The 16,283-nt window shown below is 42.7% G+C and overlaps 1 protein-coding gene across 4 annotated transcripts in view; it reads right to left on the bottom strand.

The window, feature by feature from the left end:
• The window catches only part of SLC44A1 (solute carrier family 44 member 1), a 232,341-nt gene extending 216,723 nt beyond the window's left edge, over positions 1–15,618 (bottom strand). For all 4 annotated transcript variants that reach the window (XM_024996304.2, XM_024996303.2, XM_059889516.1 and 1 more), the window contains exon 1: positions 15,318–15,618. In XM_024996304.2, the coding sequence (XP_024852072.1) occupies positions 15,318–15,353 (36 nt within the window). In that variant the 5' untranslated portion in view covers positions 15,354–15,618. The remainder of the gene's footprint in view (positions 1–15,317) is intronic.
• Positions 15,619–16,283: the final 665 nt, after the last annotated feature.

Genomic DNA, 16,283 nt, shown 5'->3' with positions numbered 1-16,283 from the left:
ACCTTATTAAAATGTTATTCCCATATCTTCATATAAGTGAAATCTGCTTCAACCAACAATGTCTATTCCAAATGTTTTTCTTGATGTAAAAGCAGGGCTAGTTTCAAAACATATTTAACACATTAGGCTTTAAAACTTGATGTTTTCAGACTGTTTTCCAACACTTGATGTTTTTAGAGTTTATGAACAGAAAAAATCACATGCAATATTTCAAAATCCATTTGAAAAAAACTGAGGTTTTAAACTAAAGTTTAGTTTAAAAAACAAACTCCAGTTTTAGCTCTAGTGGTAAAAAAAAAAACTCTGCCCTTGTAATTTGATCTTTCAGTTCAGTTCAGTTCAGTTCAGTCGCTCAGTCGTGTCCAACTCTTTGCGACCCCATGAATCACAGCACGCCAGGCCTCCCTGTCCATCACCAACTCCCAGAGTTCACTCAGACTCATGTCCATCGAGTCAGTGATGCCATCCAGCCATCTCATCCTGTCGTCCCCTTCTCCTCTTGCCCCCAATCCCTCCCAGCATCAGAGTCTTTTCCAATGAGTCAACTCTTCGCATGAGGTGGCCAAAGTACTGGAGTTTCAGCTTTAGCATCAGTCCTTCCAAAGAAATCCCAGGGCCGATCTCCTTTAGAATGGACTGGTTGGATCTCCTTGCAGTCCATGGGACTCTCAAGAGTCTTCTCCAACACCACAGTTCAAAAGCATCAATTCTTAGGTGCTCAGCTTTCTTCACGGTCCAACTCTCACATCCATCCATGACTACTGGAAAAACCATAGCCTTGACTAGACGGACCTTTGTTGGCAAAGTAATGTCTCTGCTTTTCAATATGCTATCTAGATTGGTCATAACTTTCCTTCCAAGAAGTAAGCGTCTTTTAATTTCATGGCTGCAATCACCATCTGCAGTGATTTTGGACCCCAGAAAAATAAAGTCTGACACTGTTTCCCCATCTATTTCCCATGAAGTGATGGGACCAGATGCCATGATCTTAGTTTTCTGAATATTGAACTTTAGGCCAACTTTTTTACTCTCCTCTTTCACTTTCATCAAGAGGCTTCTTTATGTGCATGCAAATCATTTGTGCCATAGTTTTCAACTTCACCATGGCCATTTTCTTCACCTTCTCCTTTCTTACTGCTCTCCTGAGCCTTTTTGATACTTGATATTAAATAGTATCAATTTAATTAATTAATTAAATACATTAGCCCTTCCAAAGGCAATGGATCTACCAAGTCTATATATAGATGCTTTCAAAATGTGGTGTTGGAGAAGACTCTTGAGAGTCCCTTGGACAGCAAGGAGATCAAACCAGTCAATCTTAAAGGATATCATCCCTGAATATTCATTGGAAGGACTGAAGCTGAAGCTCCAATACTCTGGCCATGTGATGCAAAGAGCAAATTCATTGGAAAAGACCCTGATGCTGGGAAAGATTGAAAGCAGAAGGAGAAGAGAGCGACAGAGGATGAGATAGTTGGCCATCACCGATTCAATGGACATGAACTTGGGCAAACTTCAGGAGACGGTGAGGGACAGGGAAGCCTGGCATGCTGTAGTCCATGGGGTTGCAAAGAGTCGAACACAACTTGGGGACTGAACAACAACAACAATATATATATATAGATGTATATATATTCCTTATTATAATTGTATTTTTGAGAATCTGAGTTATGAGAAAAGGACACAATTGTAGTCACATTTAGTAAATTTACTGCCATGATAGACTTGTTCTTAGAGAATGCAGAAGGGCCCAGGAGGAAATGCACAGCAGTCAAGGTCCCCAGAGTCTGAAGTTTATAACCACCACTTACAGAGACCTGGAGGCAACTGTCACATTCTGACCTCTAGTTTAGGGTGCGCTGACTGAAAACCAACACCCCTCTCCCCCTCCCCCTCCACACCCCCCCACCCCCGCCTTGCCACACACACACTTTAAAGCCAGAGTAAATAGTACGAACAATCTCTGAATTTTAGGGAAGAAAAACTGATATCTAAGCTACATTTAATATACTATTTAAATATAGTTCTCAGTACAACAGATGGAAGAGAATGCAGTGCAGTAGGAAATGCACAGGCTTTCAACTACCCCAGCCTTTACACTCCTTCAGGGACCTCAGACAAGCCGCCTAAATTTTCTGAGCCTCGGTTTCTCTCTCCCTCTTTTTTTTTTAGAAGATTATAGTTGATTTATAACATTGTGTTAGTTTCAGGTATATAGAGAAGTGATTCAGAATATACATATATTCTTTTTCTGATTCTTTTCCATTATAAATTATTGTGAGATACTGAATATAGTTCCCTCTGCTATACAGGAGGTCATTAATCTATTTTATATATAGCAGTGTGTACACATTAATCCCAAACTCTTAATTTATCTCCCCTCCCTTTCTCCTTTGGTAACCATTAGTTTGTTTTCTATTTCTGTGCCTATTTCTGGTTTGTAAATAAGTTCATTTGTGTCATTTTTTAGATTCCACATATAAGTAGTATCATATTTGTCATTCTCTGTTCTGACTTACTTCACCTAACATGATCATCTGTGTCCATCCATGTTGCTGCAAATGGAGCCTCAGTTTCCTAATCTGTAAAATAGGGCTAAAACTGACACTCATCTCCAATTTGCAAAAATACAGTGAAATTTATTATATGAGAGCAGACAACTAGGGACAGAAAGCAGGGAAAAACCAGAGGTCTACTCCATATTCCATGCCGTTGCTTTCCCCTTGGAGACCACCCATCCTTACAGTATCTCCTTTATGCACATGACTTAGAACATTTTCTGAAACCCAATTCGAGATATTCAGTTGCCTATGGGAAATTGCTACATGGAGGTATTGAAGTGAAGTCGCTTAGCTGTGTCCAACTCTTTGTGACCCCGTGGACAGTAGCCTACAAGGCTCTGCCGTCAATGGGATTTTCCAGGCAAAAATACTGGAGTGGGCTGCCATTTCCTTCTCCAGGGCATCTTCACAACCCAGGGATCGAACCCGGGTCTCCTGTATTGCAGACAGACACTTTACCGTCTGAGCCACCAGGGAAGCCCACATGGAGGTATTAGTATCATCTCAATCTCAGTTCACACAAAATTAAATTCATCTTCCCCTCCCCGTATTCTAGTCTCCATCTCAACTCCCTTGTCTATCAATTATAATACCCTTCTTCCATTATACAGAGTTCTAAACTGGTTTTATCCCTCTCCTTTATCCCACATATCCAGGTTAAGTCAGGAAAATCTGTCCTATTTCAATTGTGTAATGTCTTTCTGTTCCCCATTTATACTGTTGTTTCAAGTTACTGAACAGCTTCCAGGGTGGCCTGTTTCCCCTTCTCTCACTTCAAGCACAGGCAAGGCTCAGATTATTCTTCCTTAAGTCACTCCGAAAAACCCTTCATGACTGCCGTTTCTCTCTCCTTCGAATAGTAAGAGTCTTCCCTACATGTAACACTCTTTCTACCCTGACCAGCTCCCCTTTCCAAACTGACAGTTAAAGGCTGCTGTACCTTTGTTCAAGCCATTCCTTTCACTGGAATGTCCTTTCTTGTCCCTGCTTTGTACTAATATCTGTCTATCCTCCCACTCTTTCTAAACCCATCCTTAAAGGACAAATCAAGGGTGATTTTCAGGAACCCCACTCTTCATCTAGTCCATTCTTTCCTGACTTCTCCAACCCCTGAACCCCTAACCACCTCCAATTTAACCTCTCCTTATCGCTGTTCATTGCACCCTTAACACTCAACTCCTAGACACAATTTTAGTATTTTGAAAGTTTGGGTACCTTTACGAAAAGTCAAATACAGGATTGTTTTAGGGTAGTATTAATGGATAGAACACCTGAGAGACTTAGTTTAGTTTACATTTATATCTTAAGATATTTTCATACACTGTTCAGTTTGCTACAAGCCTGTAAGATAGGTTTTATTATTATTATTCCCATTTTATACCTGGGGAAAATGAGGCACAAAAATGTTAAAGAATTTGGCCCAAATAACTCATTTGGTGACAGAGCCGAGCTTTAAATCCATACAGTCTGGCTATACAGCCCATACTCCTGCCAGTACACAACTGTGTTTAATTCTCAGATTCCAATAGCCCTTTAGAGCAGCAGTAGGGAAAGAACTTAGGGAAAGTATGGCAAAAGGCTACTTGTCCACTGAGAGACGATCATTTATTTGGGGATGGTGAAGTGAGATACATACAACAGACTAAATTCAACTGAATTTTATATTAAGAAAATTTTACATCAACAATATTATGTTGGGCTTTCCTGATGGCTCAGTGGTAAAGAATCTGCCTGCCAACGCAGGAGGCACAGGTTCGATCCCTGATCTGGGAAGATCCCACATGCCTTGGAGCAACTGAGCCCTGTGGGCCACAGCTACTGAGCCTGTGCTCTAGAGGAATCAAGCCACAACTACTGCAGCACACACAACCCAGAGCCTGCGCTTTGCAATAAGAGAAGCCACTGCAATGAGGAGCCTGCACACTGCAACTAGAGAGTTGCCCCCATTTGCCACAGTTGAAGAAAAGCAACAAAGACCAGCACAGCCAAAATAATAATAATAAAATAAAATTTTAAAATATGTATTATGTTAAAATTAAAATATAAACAAATATATTAAATTTTTAATTTAATATATTTTGTAATAATTTTATTATATTTTAATTTTAATAAAAAATTTAAAATTTTATTAATTTAATGAAATATATTAAATATATAATATTTTAACTTAAAATAATTAAATTAAAATATATTTTTGCTATTATAAATAATGCCACATGTAAATATTCTGGCATCTAGCATTTACTATACTCTTGGATTACTAAATTAAAGGGTGTCAAATTTTTTATGGCCTTCAATACATGTCATCAAACAGTATCCCAAGAGAGTCAAACCAGTTATTCAGCAAATCAATAAAGTATACTTGAGTCAAAACCACATGAGCAATTAATATTATCCTGTTAAGTTTTACCAAAGGTATAGATGAACAGGGTGTCTATGTGCCCTTAATTTGACTTATGAGCAAAACTGAACATATTAACATATTAGTTTACTAATTCTCCTTCTGTAAACTAGCTATTCGTTGCAAAGATGCAATTTTTATACCATAAGAGCTCTTTGTATCATAGAGATATTCTAAATTATGATGTGAATCTTCAGTCTTACTATTGCTTTACCAAAAAACAAAAATACCCAAAATTAAACAGGAGGGGGGAAAAAAAAAGGACACTCTCTTTCTACTTTTCTATTCTAGTATATTTCACTCAGTATTGTGGCTCCTTAAGTCCATCAGTGGAGAAGGCAATGGCACCCCACCCAATACTCTTGCCTGGAAAATCCCATGGATGGAGGAGCCTGGAAGGCTGCAGTCCATGGGGTTGCTAAGGGTTGGACACGACTGAGCGACTTAACTTTTACTTTTCACTTTCATGTATTGGAGAAGGATATATGGCAACCCACTCCAGTGTTATTGCCTGGAGAATCCCAGGGATGGGGGAGCCTGGTGGGCTGTAGTCCATGGGGTCACACAGAGTCGGATACGACTGAAGTGACTTGGTAGCATCAAGTCCATCAGATAGAGGTAGAAAGAAAGGGAAGGAAAAAGAAAACTTTAGGGGAAAGAAAGGGAAAAGAAAGAAAAGATGAGTACTAATCAGATAGAGATAAACACATACAGAAGTGAGAAGAAGGTAGAAAAGCAAACAGACAGCTTGAACGGGAAAAGGTTATAGTAACACCAACGTCCTCTTAGTGCCCACTGGTTGTGGGAATACTGATTAGCTATCTAACCATTATTCCAACCTTAAATGCTCTTCTTTATCCAGAAGCTATGCTTGCCTCCTAACAGGAAAGAAGCAGTTGGGGTGGGAAAAAGAGAAAGATGGGGCTTAGGCAGTGGCTAGGTGGCACTAGTGGTGAAAAACACACCTGGCCAGGCAGGAGACATAAGAAACATGGGTTCAATCCCTGGGCGGGGAAGACCCCTGGAGCAGGGCACAGCAACCCACTCCAGTGTTCTCGCCTGGAGAATCCCATGGACAGAGGAGCCTGGCGGGCTCGAGTCTATAGGATCACAAAGTCGGGCAGGACTGAAGCAATTTAGCACGCACAGAGCAGTATTACTGAGGAAATAGGAAGATGACTGTGTGACTTTCGACTAGCAACTGTGAAGTTTTATAATGGAGCTATAAGCAAAATATTAGGAAACAGTATTTTACAAGCAGAAGAAATCAGCAGAACTAGCAGCTATCAGTGGCTGCCTACCCAGTCACCATTCTCCCCGATCCTCCTAGCCTGGCTGGCAGTGTTCTAATTTTATTCTGGTGTTGCTTCACCCTCTACTTGACTCAGAGGGAAATCCTGGTTAGTCTAAACCAGTTACTGCACCCGTGCCTCCCCCTTGCTACAGATTGCTTAAAGATGAGTACACAGCCCTCCCTAACTCCTGTTGAAAGAAAAACCACTGGGAGTTGTCAGCTCAGCATACATGAGTCTTCCAAAAGAGTCACATCCATCTTGGGATCACAAGGGGAGCTAAATGAGGGAAATGTACCTTCCATAAATGACAAAAAGAGAGAGAACTCAGGTCCTTGTGGATGTTACGTCATCAAGCCAAAGAACTAACCCAGCTGGAAGCCAGCCTACCTCTCAACTTGTAAGAGATGTTTCCCTTAATGTTTAGCTATCTAGATTTATGGTTTTTCATTTCTTAAAGCTGAATCATACTTAAGTGATTCATAATGAAAAATCTTACAAAATTGTGATTGTTATCATTACCATTATCATAATGCTACCAAAAAAAGGAAGGCACTTCAATACCTTCCCTGCTACTTGAATATCTCAAAGTAAACATGTATTTTCAATTTTTCTATCTTTTTGCTGTTTTCCTTATTTTACATTATAATGTATCCAGAAATCAAACACTTCCGTTAAACAATTTACAGCATATCTCACAACCTCAAAAATTAGGATAAAAATAGCTTTTAACAGTTTCCTTACTAAATAGATGTCTAAATATTTGGTTGTGGGATACTGTAGTAATATCATTTTCACACACACACCAAAAAATTCCAGCAATTTATCAGCCAAAAGTTTTAACGTAAATCTTACTGTACAGCTGATATGAAATCAGAAAGGAGTCCACAAAGGGGAAAAGACTAACACCCCCTAACTTCAGTTCAGTTCAGTCACTCAGTCGTGTTCAACTCTTTGCAACCCCCTGGACTGCAGCACGCCAGGCTTCCCTGTCCATCACCAACTCACCTTCTAACTCACATCTTTACAAATACACTTGCTTCACACATGAGATGTATACCTGCAACAGACAAGCTGCTTAAGACAGCTGCTAAGACTTCTGTTGAGAATCTTCTTCGGAAGTAGTTGTCCTTTTATGGAATTCCCTGATGTTCCAGTACTTAGGACTCGGTGCTTTCAGTGCCGGGGTCTGGGTTCAATTCCTGGTTGGGGAACTAGGATCCCGCAAGCCATGTGGCAAGGTCAGAAAGAATTTGTGCTCTTAAAACATTTTTATATTAAATTTTAAAACATCAGAGTTACTAAGGTTGGAGTTCATCCACATCCAACCATGGAAGGAAAGAAAATTTGTTCAAATCTCTTCAAATTTCAAAGTTCAAATTTCACAAGCACCTATCATGTACCAGGTACCAGCTAAGCATAGAGAATGTCAGCAATGAACAAAGCATACATGGTGCCTCTCCTCATCAGCTCAGTCTAGACCAGAGGTCAGCAAACATTTTCCCCATAGAGCCACAGAATAAATATTTACACTTGCAGGCCACAAGGTCTCTGTCACAACTAACCACTCAACTCTGCCACTGTAACATAATAGCAGCTATAGACATTGTATAAATGAATGAGTGTGGCTGCATCAATAAAACCTTATTTGTGGATGATGAAATTCAGTGATATAATTTTTATGAAATAATTTCTCACGCAAAGATGGTTAACTTTTTTCACCCATCTGAATATATACAGATACCATTTTTAGCATTATTAGCTTGCAAGCCATACAAAGATTTGGCACATGGGCTGTAGTTTTGCCAACTTCTGGACTAGATATTAACCATATAATTATGTATTGCTTTAAGTGTTCATAGGTAAAATATATAAGGCTATACGAACTTAATGAGGAGACATGGCCTAGTTTGAAGGATCAAGGAAGTCTTTTCCCAACAAGTGACTCTAAGGCTGAAACTTGAAGGATGAGTATCAGTCAGCCAAAGACTAGGGAGACAAGCAAAGAGCCTCCCGGACAAGTGAAAAGCATGTGCAAAGCCCTAAAAGAAAAACAAAGTCTACTGAAGAATCTGTGAGGCTGGATTACAAAGATTAAGGAGAAATATGGTATGAGTTGACAGCGACGCGGCAGAGAGGTAGAGACCAGCCCACAAAGCACAGCTGGCTAGTTTCAGTTGACTCTGGTCTCTGTCTTAAGAGTAATCAGAAACCATTAACGGGCTTCAGGTAGGTGGGGGACACAATCCCCACACAGCTTTGGAATTTTTAAAGCAATCATTGGACTGCAGTGTGGAGAAAAATTGGAAGGAAGCGTGAACGAATACGAGGTGACCTAGAAGCAAAGTTCTGGCCAGAGATGACAGAAGCTTAGACTAGGGGACTTGCGATGGAATTCAGAAGGTAAAAGAGACAAGATATGGTGACTAGATATGGAATAATGAGAAGCAGGTTTCCTATATGTCTCAGGTTTCCAGTTTCCATACCATGACATTGGTGTCATTCAGTGAATCAAAGATGCTGAAAAAGATGTGTCTATCTGTGTCTACATACTTTGAGTTTAGTTTTGACACACTGACTTTGAGTTGCCTACAAGACATTCTAGTGGAAGTGGTAAGTAATAGGTGGATATACAGTTTTGAAGCCAGGATAAAGTTGGTTTCAGTTCAGTAATTTAGTTTGAGAATTGTCAGCAAATGGGTTGTAACTAAAACCATAGAAGGAGATGGAATTATCACAGAAAGGGTATGGAAGAGTGGTTTTCAACCTTGGCAAAACATGAAAATCATCAGGGCAACTTTAAAACTTTTTGATGTCCAAGAAGTACCCCTGGATCAAGGAAATTAGAATCTCCGAAAGGAGAATCCAGGAATCATGTGGTGTTTTGTTTTTTTTTTTAAGCTTTTAAGTGTTTCCAATGTGGTATCAAGATTGCAAAGATAAGACTTAATGGTAACTACAGAAAGATTAAGGGACTAAGTGGGTTTCAGGAGTTCCCTCATGGTCCCTTTCACTTTTCACTTTCATGCATTGGAGAAGGAAATGGCAACCCACTCCAGGGTTCTTGCCTGGAGAATCACAGGGACGGGGGAGCCTAATGGGCTGCCGACTATGGGGTCGCACAGAGTCAGACACGACTGAAGCGACTTAGCAGCAGCAGCAGCAGCAGCAGCAGCAGCATGGTCCACTGGGTTAAGACTCTGCACTTCCATTGCAAGGGGTGTAGATTTGATTCCTGGTTTAAGATCAGGGATCTGGGAAACTATGATTCCACATGCCTCCTGGAGAGGCCAAAATTAAAAAAAAAAAAAAAAGACAGAGTGACTAAGTAGGTTTCTAGTTTGAGTTACCTCATAATGTATCTTTCTGACCTCAGACCTCATATCTTTACATTCCAGTTTAGTTCAATAGAAAAGACAGTAGTTCTAGTTTATCTCTAATAGTCCTGAGAGTCCCAAAAATCTGAGTCAAAGTTATGAAACTGAAATAATTCTCCTTTCTACAGGAAGGGGTTGGGGAGGAAGGAGATAGCAAAATATTGACTTGGCCAGAAAGTTTGTTTGGGGTTTTCCATAACATTTACTAAGGACTTCTCTTGTGGCTCAGACGGTAAAGTGTCTGCCCGCAATGCGGGAGACCCAGGTTCAATCCCTGGATTGGGAAGATCCCCTGGAGAAGGAAATGGCAACCCACTCCAGTATTCTTGCCTGGAAAATCCCATGGATGGAGGAGCCTGGTAGGCTACAGTCTATGGGGGTCGCAAAGAGTCAAACATGAAACCAATTACCAGTAGCAGCATATAATACAGAATCAGGTCATTTCAGTTCAGTCACTCAGTCGTGTCCAACTCTTTGTGACCCCATGAATCGCAGCACGCCAGGCCTCCCTGTCCATCACCAACTCCCGGAGTTCACACAGACTCACGTCCATCGAGTCAGTGATGCCATCCAGCCATCTCATCCTCTGTCATCTCCTTCTCCTTCTGTCCTCAATCCCTCCCAGCATCAGTCTTTTCCAAAGAGTCAACTCTTCGCATGAGATGGTCATATATTTCTACAAATAACTATCCTCCAAGCCAACAACATTTCTAAATGATAGGATTAACACATCAAATAGTATTTGGTAGTATTTGTTAAGCCTGGGAACTTTCTAATTGGACTAGTTTTGCTTATTATATCATGTTGCTCCCTATCTAGTAACTGCAGCAAGTTCAAAATGGCATGACTTGAACTTGGACATTCCTTATTTCACAATGTTATTGAGTGGACCTTTTCTAAAGATAAAATGAACTGCAATTTAAGATATGGGAAGCATATATGTGAACACAGAAACAGAAGCACAGGACTCAGATTCAAGACAAGGGTAAAGTTTGGATTGATCCCTTAGTAGCTCTGAGACTTCAGCCAAGTCTCAACTAACATCCAAGTCTCAACTTCCTCAGCTGTAAATGGAAGTAAAGTCGACTTCAGAATTACTGGAGAAGTTGAAATGTGAAAAAGGCTGTGAAAAATAGTTATACAAAAAGTCTCATCGTTTTTATATTACTTTCCAGCCAATTTTAATATTAACATTGATTTATATATTTTAAGGAATGGATCTTCTACACGTGGGCATCCCTGATGGCTCAGATGGTAAAGAATCCGCCTGCAATGCCAGAGACCTGGGTTTGATCCCTGGGTTGGGAAGATCCCCTGGAGGAGGGCATGGCAACCCAGCCAGTATTCTTGCCTGGAGAATCCTCATGGACAGAGTTGGCAGGCTACAGCCCACAGGGTCGTAAAGAGTCCGACACGACTGAGCAACTAAGCACAGCACATGCTAACAGCGCAGTATTCAGAAAACAAAAATCGTCTTCATGCTACGATCCTTTGTTTCAGTTAGAACAGGTATATTTTGTTGGGCACATTTTCACAGAATAACTTAGTCTCTGTTGGTAATTCCCACTACTCTTCAAATTTCATTTTTAACCCCTGACTTCAAATTCCACAAAGCAGGAGACTACAGTTACTATTAAAATTCTTTTAAAGAACAGTTAACATTCTTAAAAGTTAACCAGTGTTTGTGAACCACTTGATTGTTTCCCATTTTTCATTTCATCCCAAGACAAGATATAAGAGCTAGAAAAACACAATTAAATATGGAGCTCTCAATTTGACGACACGGGACAAGACCAGAGACAAGAACAACCTCTCCAACAGACAGATACTAGGGGCAGTTTGTTCAACGAGAAAGATTATCCTCCATCCCGCTCACGATTTCTAAGGTTAGAACCAAAGGACACAGAACTTCAGAGCACTTGCAAAATCTCCTGACTTCCAAAGCACTACTGTGAGAAATAATGATCTAGCCATTAACGACAAAGACTTTTGACAATTCGCTAAGTAATCTTTCAAAAGCTTCCTTCATTCAAACTGGTTTGTCAATGGGAAAGAACATTTCATAAATCTGAAGATTTACGACTGAACTTTGAAGTTTAACATTACAAGAATAGAAATTATGTCAGGTTATAACAGAACAAACGAATTATGGAGAGTTGGGAATAAATTTTAAGAGTCTTAGGGAGGATTAGTGCTGTAAAAAGAAACTCAAGACTATCTCACTTTTATGTTCCCTTCAAAGAGATTTTTAGGCAAAGGCTATCATGTACTGGCTTGTCTTGAGCAAGTACTAGTATTAGCAAGTAACTTGCAGTGGTCACTAATAAGAACACAAAACATAATTAAGAGTTCTATAAACATTTCTAAGAGTTCTTAAGATTCTTAGACACATATCTGATACAGTACAAATAATTTTGCCAATAATTTCCTCCTTAAACAATGAAATACAAGTAGGTATAGAACGTGACACTTTATCTAAATCCAAAAACAGGGTAATTATTTTGAAGACAAATTATGATATTGAGACACTGCCAAGAAAATGAAAATAATACCCAAACAGACTACAAGAGATGAAACAATTTGGAAGACAATAACTCTTTTATGAGAGCCTACAGTATAGCAAGAGACTATGAGGAAAAATAAATTATATATATTTCAAAAGTGAATCCCTACTACAAAGAGGAAACACACCATATTTACAATGATAAAAACTGCCAGGGCTTTAAAGTTGCTGACGATACGACTGAGAAAAGCTAAGCTGAACTGCAGATTACCACAAAGCGCATTTGTTTTGATGTGCTGTGCAGGTTATCATTACAGTTTGCAGACAAGCTCCTTTAAGACGTTTTAGCCACTGCTCCAACTAAAACATAAGCACTGAACGGAGCACCAGTAGCAAAGAAAAAAACCTGCTCAATTTTGCAAACTGACAGTCCCATTGAAAGAATAGGATGGAATGTGGGAAAGGCAAGTGAATTTTAACTTAAACAGTTCAAATTTGAACTTAGAAGAGGATGGCTTGGAGACATTAGTCACCATCTCATGGAAGTGAAACAGCACATGGTTCAGGGCTGGATTCATATTAAATGTTACTTGCCAGCCAAATGTTCCCATCGGTGTATCTATATTCTGTTCACTGACTGTTGCTGAGCCACTATCATGTACAAGGTATAGTAAGGCACTGCAGTGAATACAAATATGCGGAAAACAAAAAGAGTTCCTATATTCAAGAAGTTTACAATCCAGTAGAAGGGATGAAAGAAACACTGTGCCTGAGAACACAATCCAGGCCTCTTAGAGAAGTTCATAGTGATATGGAGGCTCACATTTAGAGAAGATGTGCAGCTGCATCCCTATTTGGTTTCAACACAACACATATAGATACTATATTATCCCAACTGATGATGTTCCTGAAAGGAGCAATAAAATACAGCAGATTGATAACATTTCTCAAATAAAGAATGATATCAAAACCTCAAATAAGGGAGAAAAAAAAAATGATGACCTGCTTTTTGGCACAAAACCTGCTCCTCAATGCTCCACTGGACACTACAAGTCCCTAAAGCTGAACTTAAGGGCATGTGACAGCTGTTGATTGGTTATAGGAAACCACAGGGGCAAAAAAAAAAAAAAAAAAAAAACACACCCCTCAGGGTGCATGACACTCGTCTTGTCTGTAGAACACGGCATGAAGCAAACAGTGGCTGCAAGAAGAGGAAAAAACAAGGAAAATATGTGGCAGCATTCTGAAAAGTAAGATGTGGAGCTAGTCAAATGCAAGACCTGTTAAGTAGAGTTTGGGTCCAGCATCCATCCCTCCCAAATTTGATTGATTATCAACACGGTACAAGCCATCCATAAACTATCCAATACTTTCCTGTCTCTAAGGCATTTCATGTCCAAAAGAGGATGCATAGTAAACCAATTCTTCAGAGAAAGGCAACAGCAAAGATACCATGTTTGTCAAAATAATATTTAGGTAAATATTAGACCAACAGCACCCAACTAGATCCTCTCTCTCCCCGAAAACCTCTAACCAGTTGAAAGGTATTGTGTGATTCCACACCTTTATCTGTTAATATGAAAACTACAGACCTCTCCCTCCTACACCACTATTTATAGTTTTTCTTTGTTATTCTAACTGAACAGTAAGGTTTAACTAAGCCAATCAGCCTGACTATGATCCTAATAGGAAAAGAAAAAAAAAAAAAAACACGAGTAAGCAAACACCCAAAAAAGAAATGGACAACTAGGATGGATACTTAATAAAACATAGATGTCCTCCATTCATCTGCAATTCCAGTCATTTTCAGACAGATCTCAGATTTTCAGAACAAGTATGCAGGTTATTTAAAACTGAGTTATATATAGTCATTTAGCAGTAGCAAAACACTTCTGGCATTATCACAGATGCTAGATCTCTGAAGGAATTTTTTTCCCCAAAACTAGCGTTTTTCTTCACCAAGAACCGACAAGCCTTTATTTCTAAAAACAAGAGCCCTTGTCTCCCCCGCAAAACAAACAAATCCAAGACCATAGTTAAATTCTACGCTAATGAAACTGTGAGATTACATCCCAGGCATTGTCAGAGCCTATTTTTCATACACCACCACCAGACAGTTTGATGCAGTATTCCTGATTGCTTTTTATCGTATTTGTAAATACACTCACTAATCCACTAAATTAGGTAATTTACAAACAGGTCCTCTCAGTTATTAGCGGACAGCAGTCAAGTCCTATTACATCTGATCCTTATACAGTTGTCTAAAACATTTCCATCCAGGTTAAGGGCTCCGATTGGCAAGAGAGAGAGGCAGGTTAGCGAAATTTGGATGGGGGCAGGGTAGGCGCTGGGAGAAATCTCTGCATCTCAGCCCTCAGCGACAACACTCAGCCAGTGTGCCCACAGAAAAACTAAATTCGGCACCTCTTCCTCCTGTTACACTGGCAACAAAGAGGGAGTTTCCGTAACGCTCCCGTCACCCTCCAGGTGCCCAATCTCCTTCCCAGCGCAGTCCCCGCGCTCCCGCAGGGGCCTCGGTGTGCGAAGAGGCCTGGGTGTCTGAGGTCAAGGCACAAAGGGGGGATGGGGTGGGTGGCGAGCCGCTGGAATCTGGGAAACCGGGTCGTAGGAGGGCTCCGGGATCCGCTTAAACGCTTGAACCCGGACCAGGGTCTGCTGGCAGGAGAAAAGGGACAGAATCTCCAGTAGAGCAGAAACTGTAATAAGGTGGGAGATGGGGCGAACAGCCCAAGCTGGAGCTACTCCTCCAGGGAGCACAGAGGATAGTCTGTGGATGTGCAGCGGGCGGACTCCAAGGAGGTGGGAAGCCAGGAGGCAGGCCCGGAAGACGAAGGAAGAGGGGGTGCCACCTGGGGCAGAGAGCAGGCGTCCTTCTTGCCTCTACCTGCGGGCTGGCGGGACGCGCCGCTCAGGTGTGACTAGGAGGCGGCGGCCAAGTCTGCAAGGGGCGCCCCGGGGGCCGCGCTGAGGCGCCTGCCAGTCGGCTGCCCTGGGAGCCAGCGCGGGGGCAACGGCGGGACAGGGGGAGGTGCGGGTAGGGGACGTCTCTGGAGTGCCTGGTGGGCTGAAGGGAAGCTTGCGGGTGGTGGAAGGCGGTTGGCGCCCGCCGCGCAGCGCGGGGGAGGCATCCGGGTGGGCGGCCGGGAGGCGGGAGCCCCTCACCTGCGCGGCTGAGGAGGCGGAGCTGCAGCAGCCCATGGCGGGGCCGGAGGAGCCCGGAGGCGGCGCCGGGCGCGCAGCTACGCCCCAGAGCCCCTCGGCATGCGAGCCGGCGGGCGCCCTGGGAGGGCGCGGCCTGGCTCCGCACGACTCGGCGGCGGCGGCGGCGGCGGCTCGGGCGGCGGCGGGTACTCAGGATGCGGCGCGGTTCGGGGAGGGCGCCGACCACATCCCCCGGCGGCGGCGGCAGCGGCGGCGGCTGTAGCTGCGCGGCTCCTACTCCGCTCCTGCTACTGCAGCTGCTCCCCAGCGGAAAGGGGCGGGCGGCGGCGGCGGCGGCGCCTCCCCCTGTCCCCCGCCTCCCGCCTCCCGCGCCCAGTCCCTCTCCCGCTCCCTCTCCCGGGCCGCCGCCTCCTCAGCGCCGCGCGCGTCTCCCATCAGACTCCCCGCCCCCAGTGCAGCGCCGCGCGGGCGGTCGGGCGGCTGCGGCCAAAACTAGGCCGGGCCCTTCGGCGCGCGTCGGAGCCTGCGCGGTACCGAGCCCATTTAGCTGTGGCACCGAGGCAGAGCGCTACCTCTGCGCGAGAGGGCGCCTGAGGCTGGGGCACACGAAGGCTGGGCAGGCTCGCAGCCGAAATGGGGTCGGGTTGTTTCCGGACCCGGGAAGCACCGGCGAGGCTTGCGGAGCTGTCATTCTGTTTCCCTATTGGGCTTGCAACCCGAGGACCTTAATGGTTTCTTACCTCTCAGGTGACTGATTTTTATCCAGAGTAAAGCGTACGCAGTAACCCCGTGGAGAAGTACTATGTGATAGGGGACAAGGAGAAATAAGCCTCTGTTGCTACTCGCCCCATTTTGCTGATGTGGAAACTAAGCCTTGAAGGCACCAGGAGTTTGATGGAATACACCCAAGGTCGAAATTGTTATAAAGGGACGAAAATAAGGAAAAGGCAAAAAATTCTCCAGGTC

This window comes from Bos taurus, chromosome 8 (assembly GCF_002263795.3).
Source record: "Bos taurus isolate L1 Dominette 01449 registration number 42190680 breed Hereford chromosome 8, ARS-UCD2.0, whole genome shotgun sequence".
Classification (NCBI taxonomy): domain Eukaryota; kingdom Metazoa; phylum Chordata; class Mammalia; order Artiodactyla; family Bovidae; genus Bos; species Bos taurus.
Note: the sequence above shows the minus strand (reverse complement) of the source record. Positions and strands in the feature narration are given on the sequence as shown.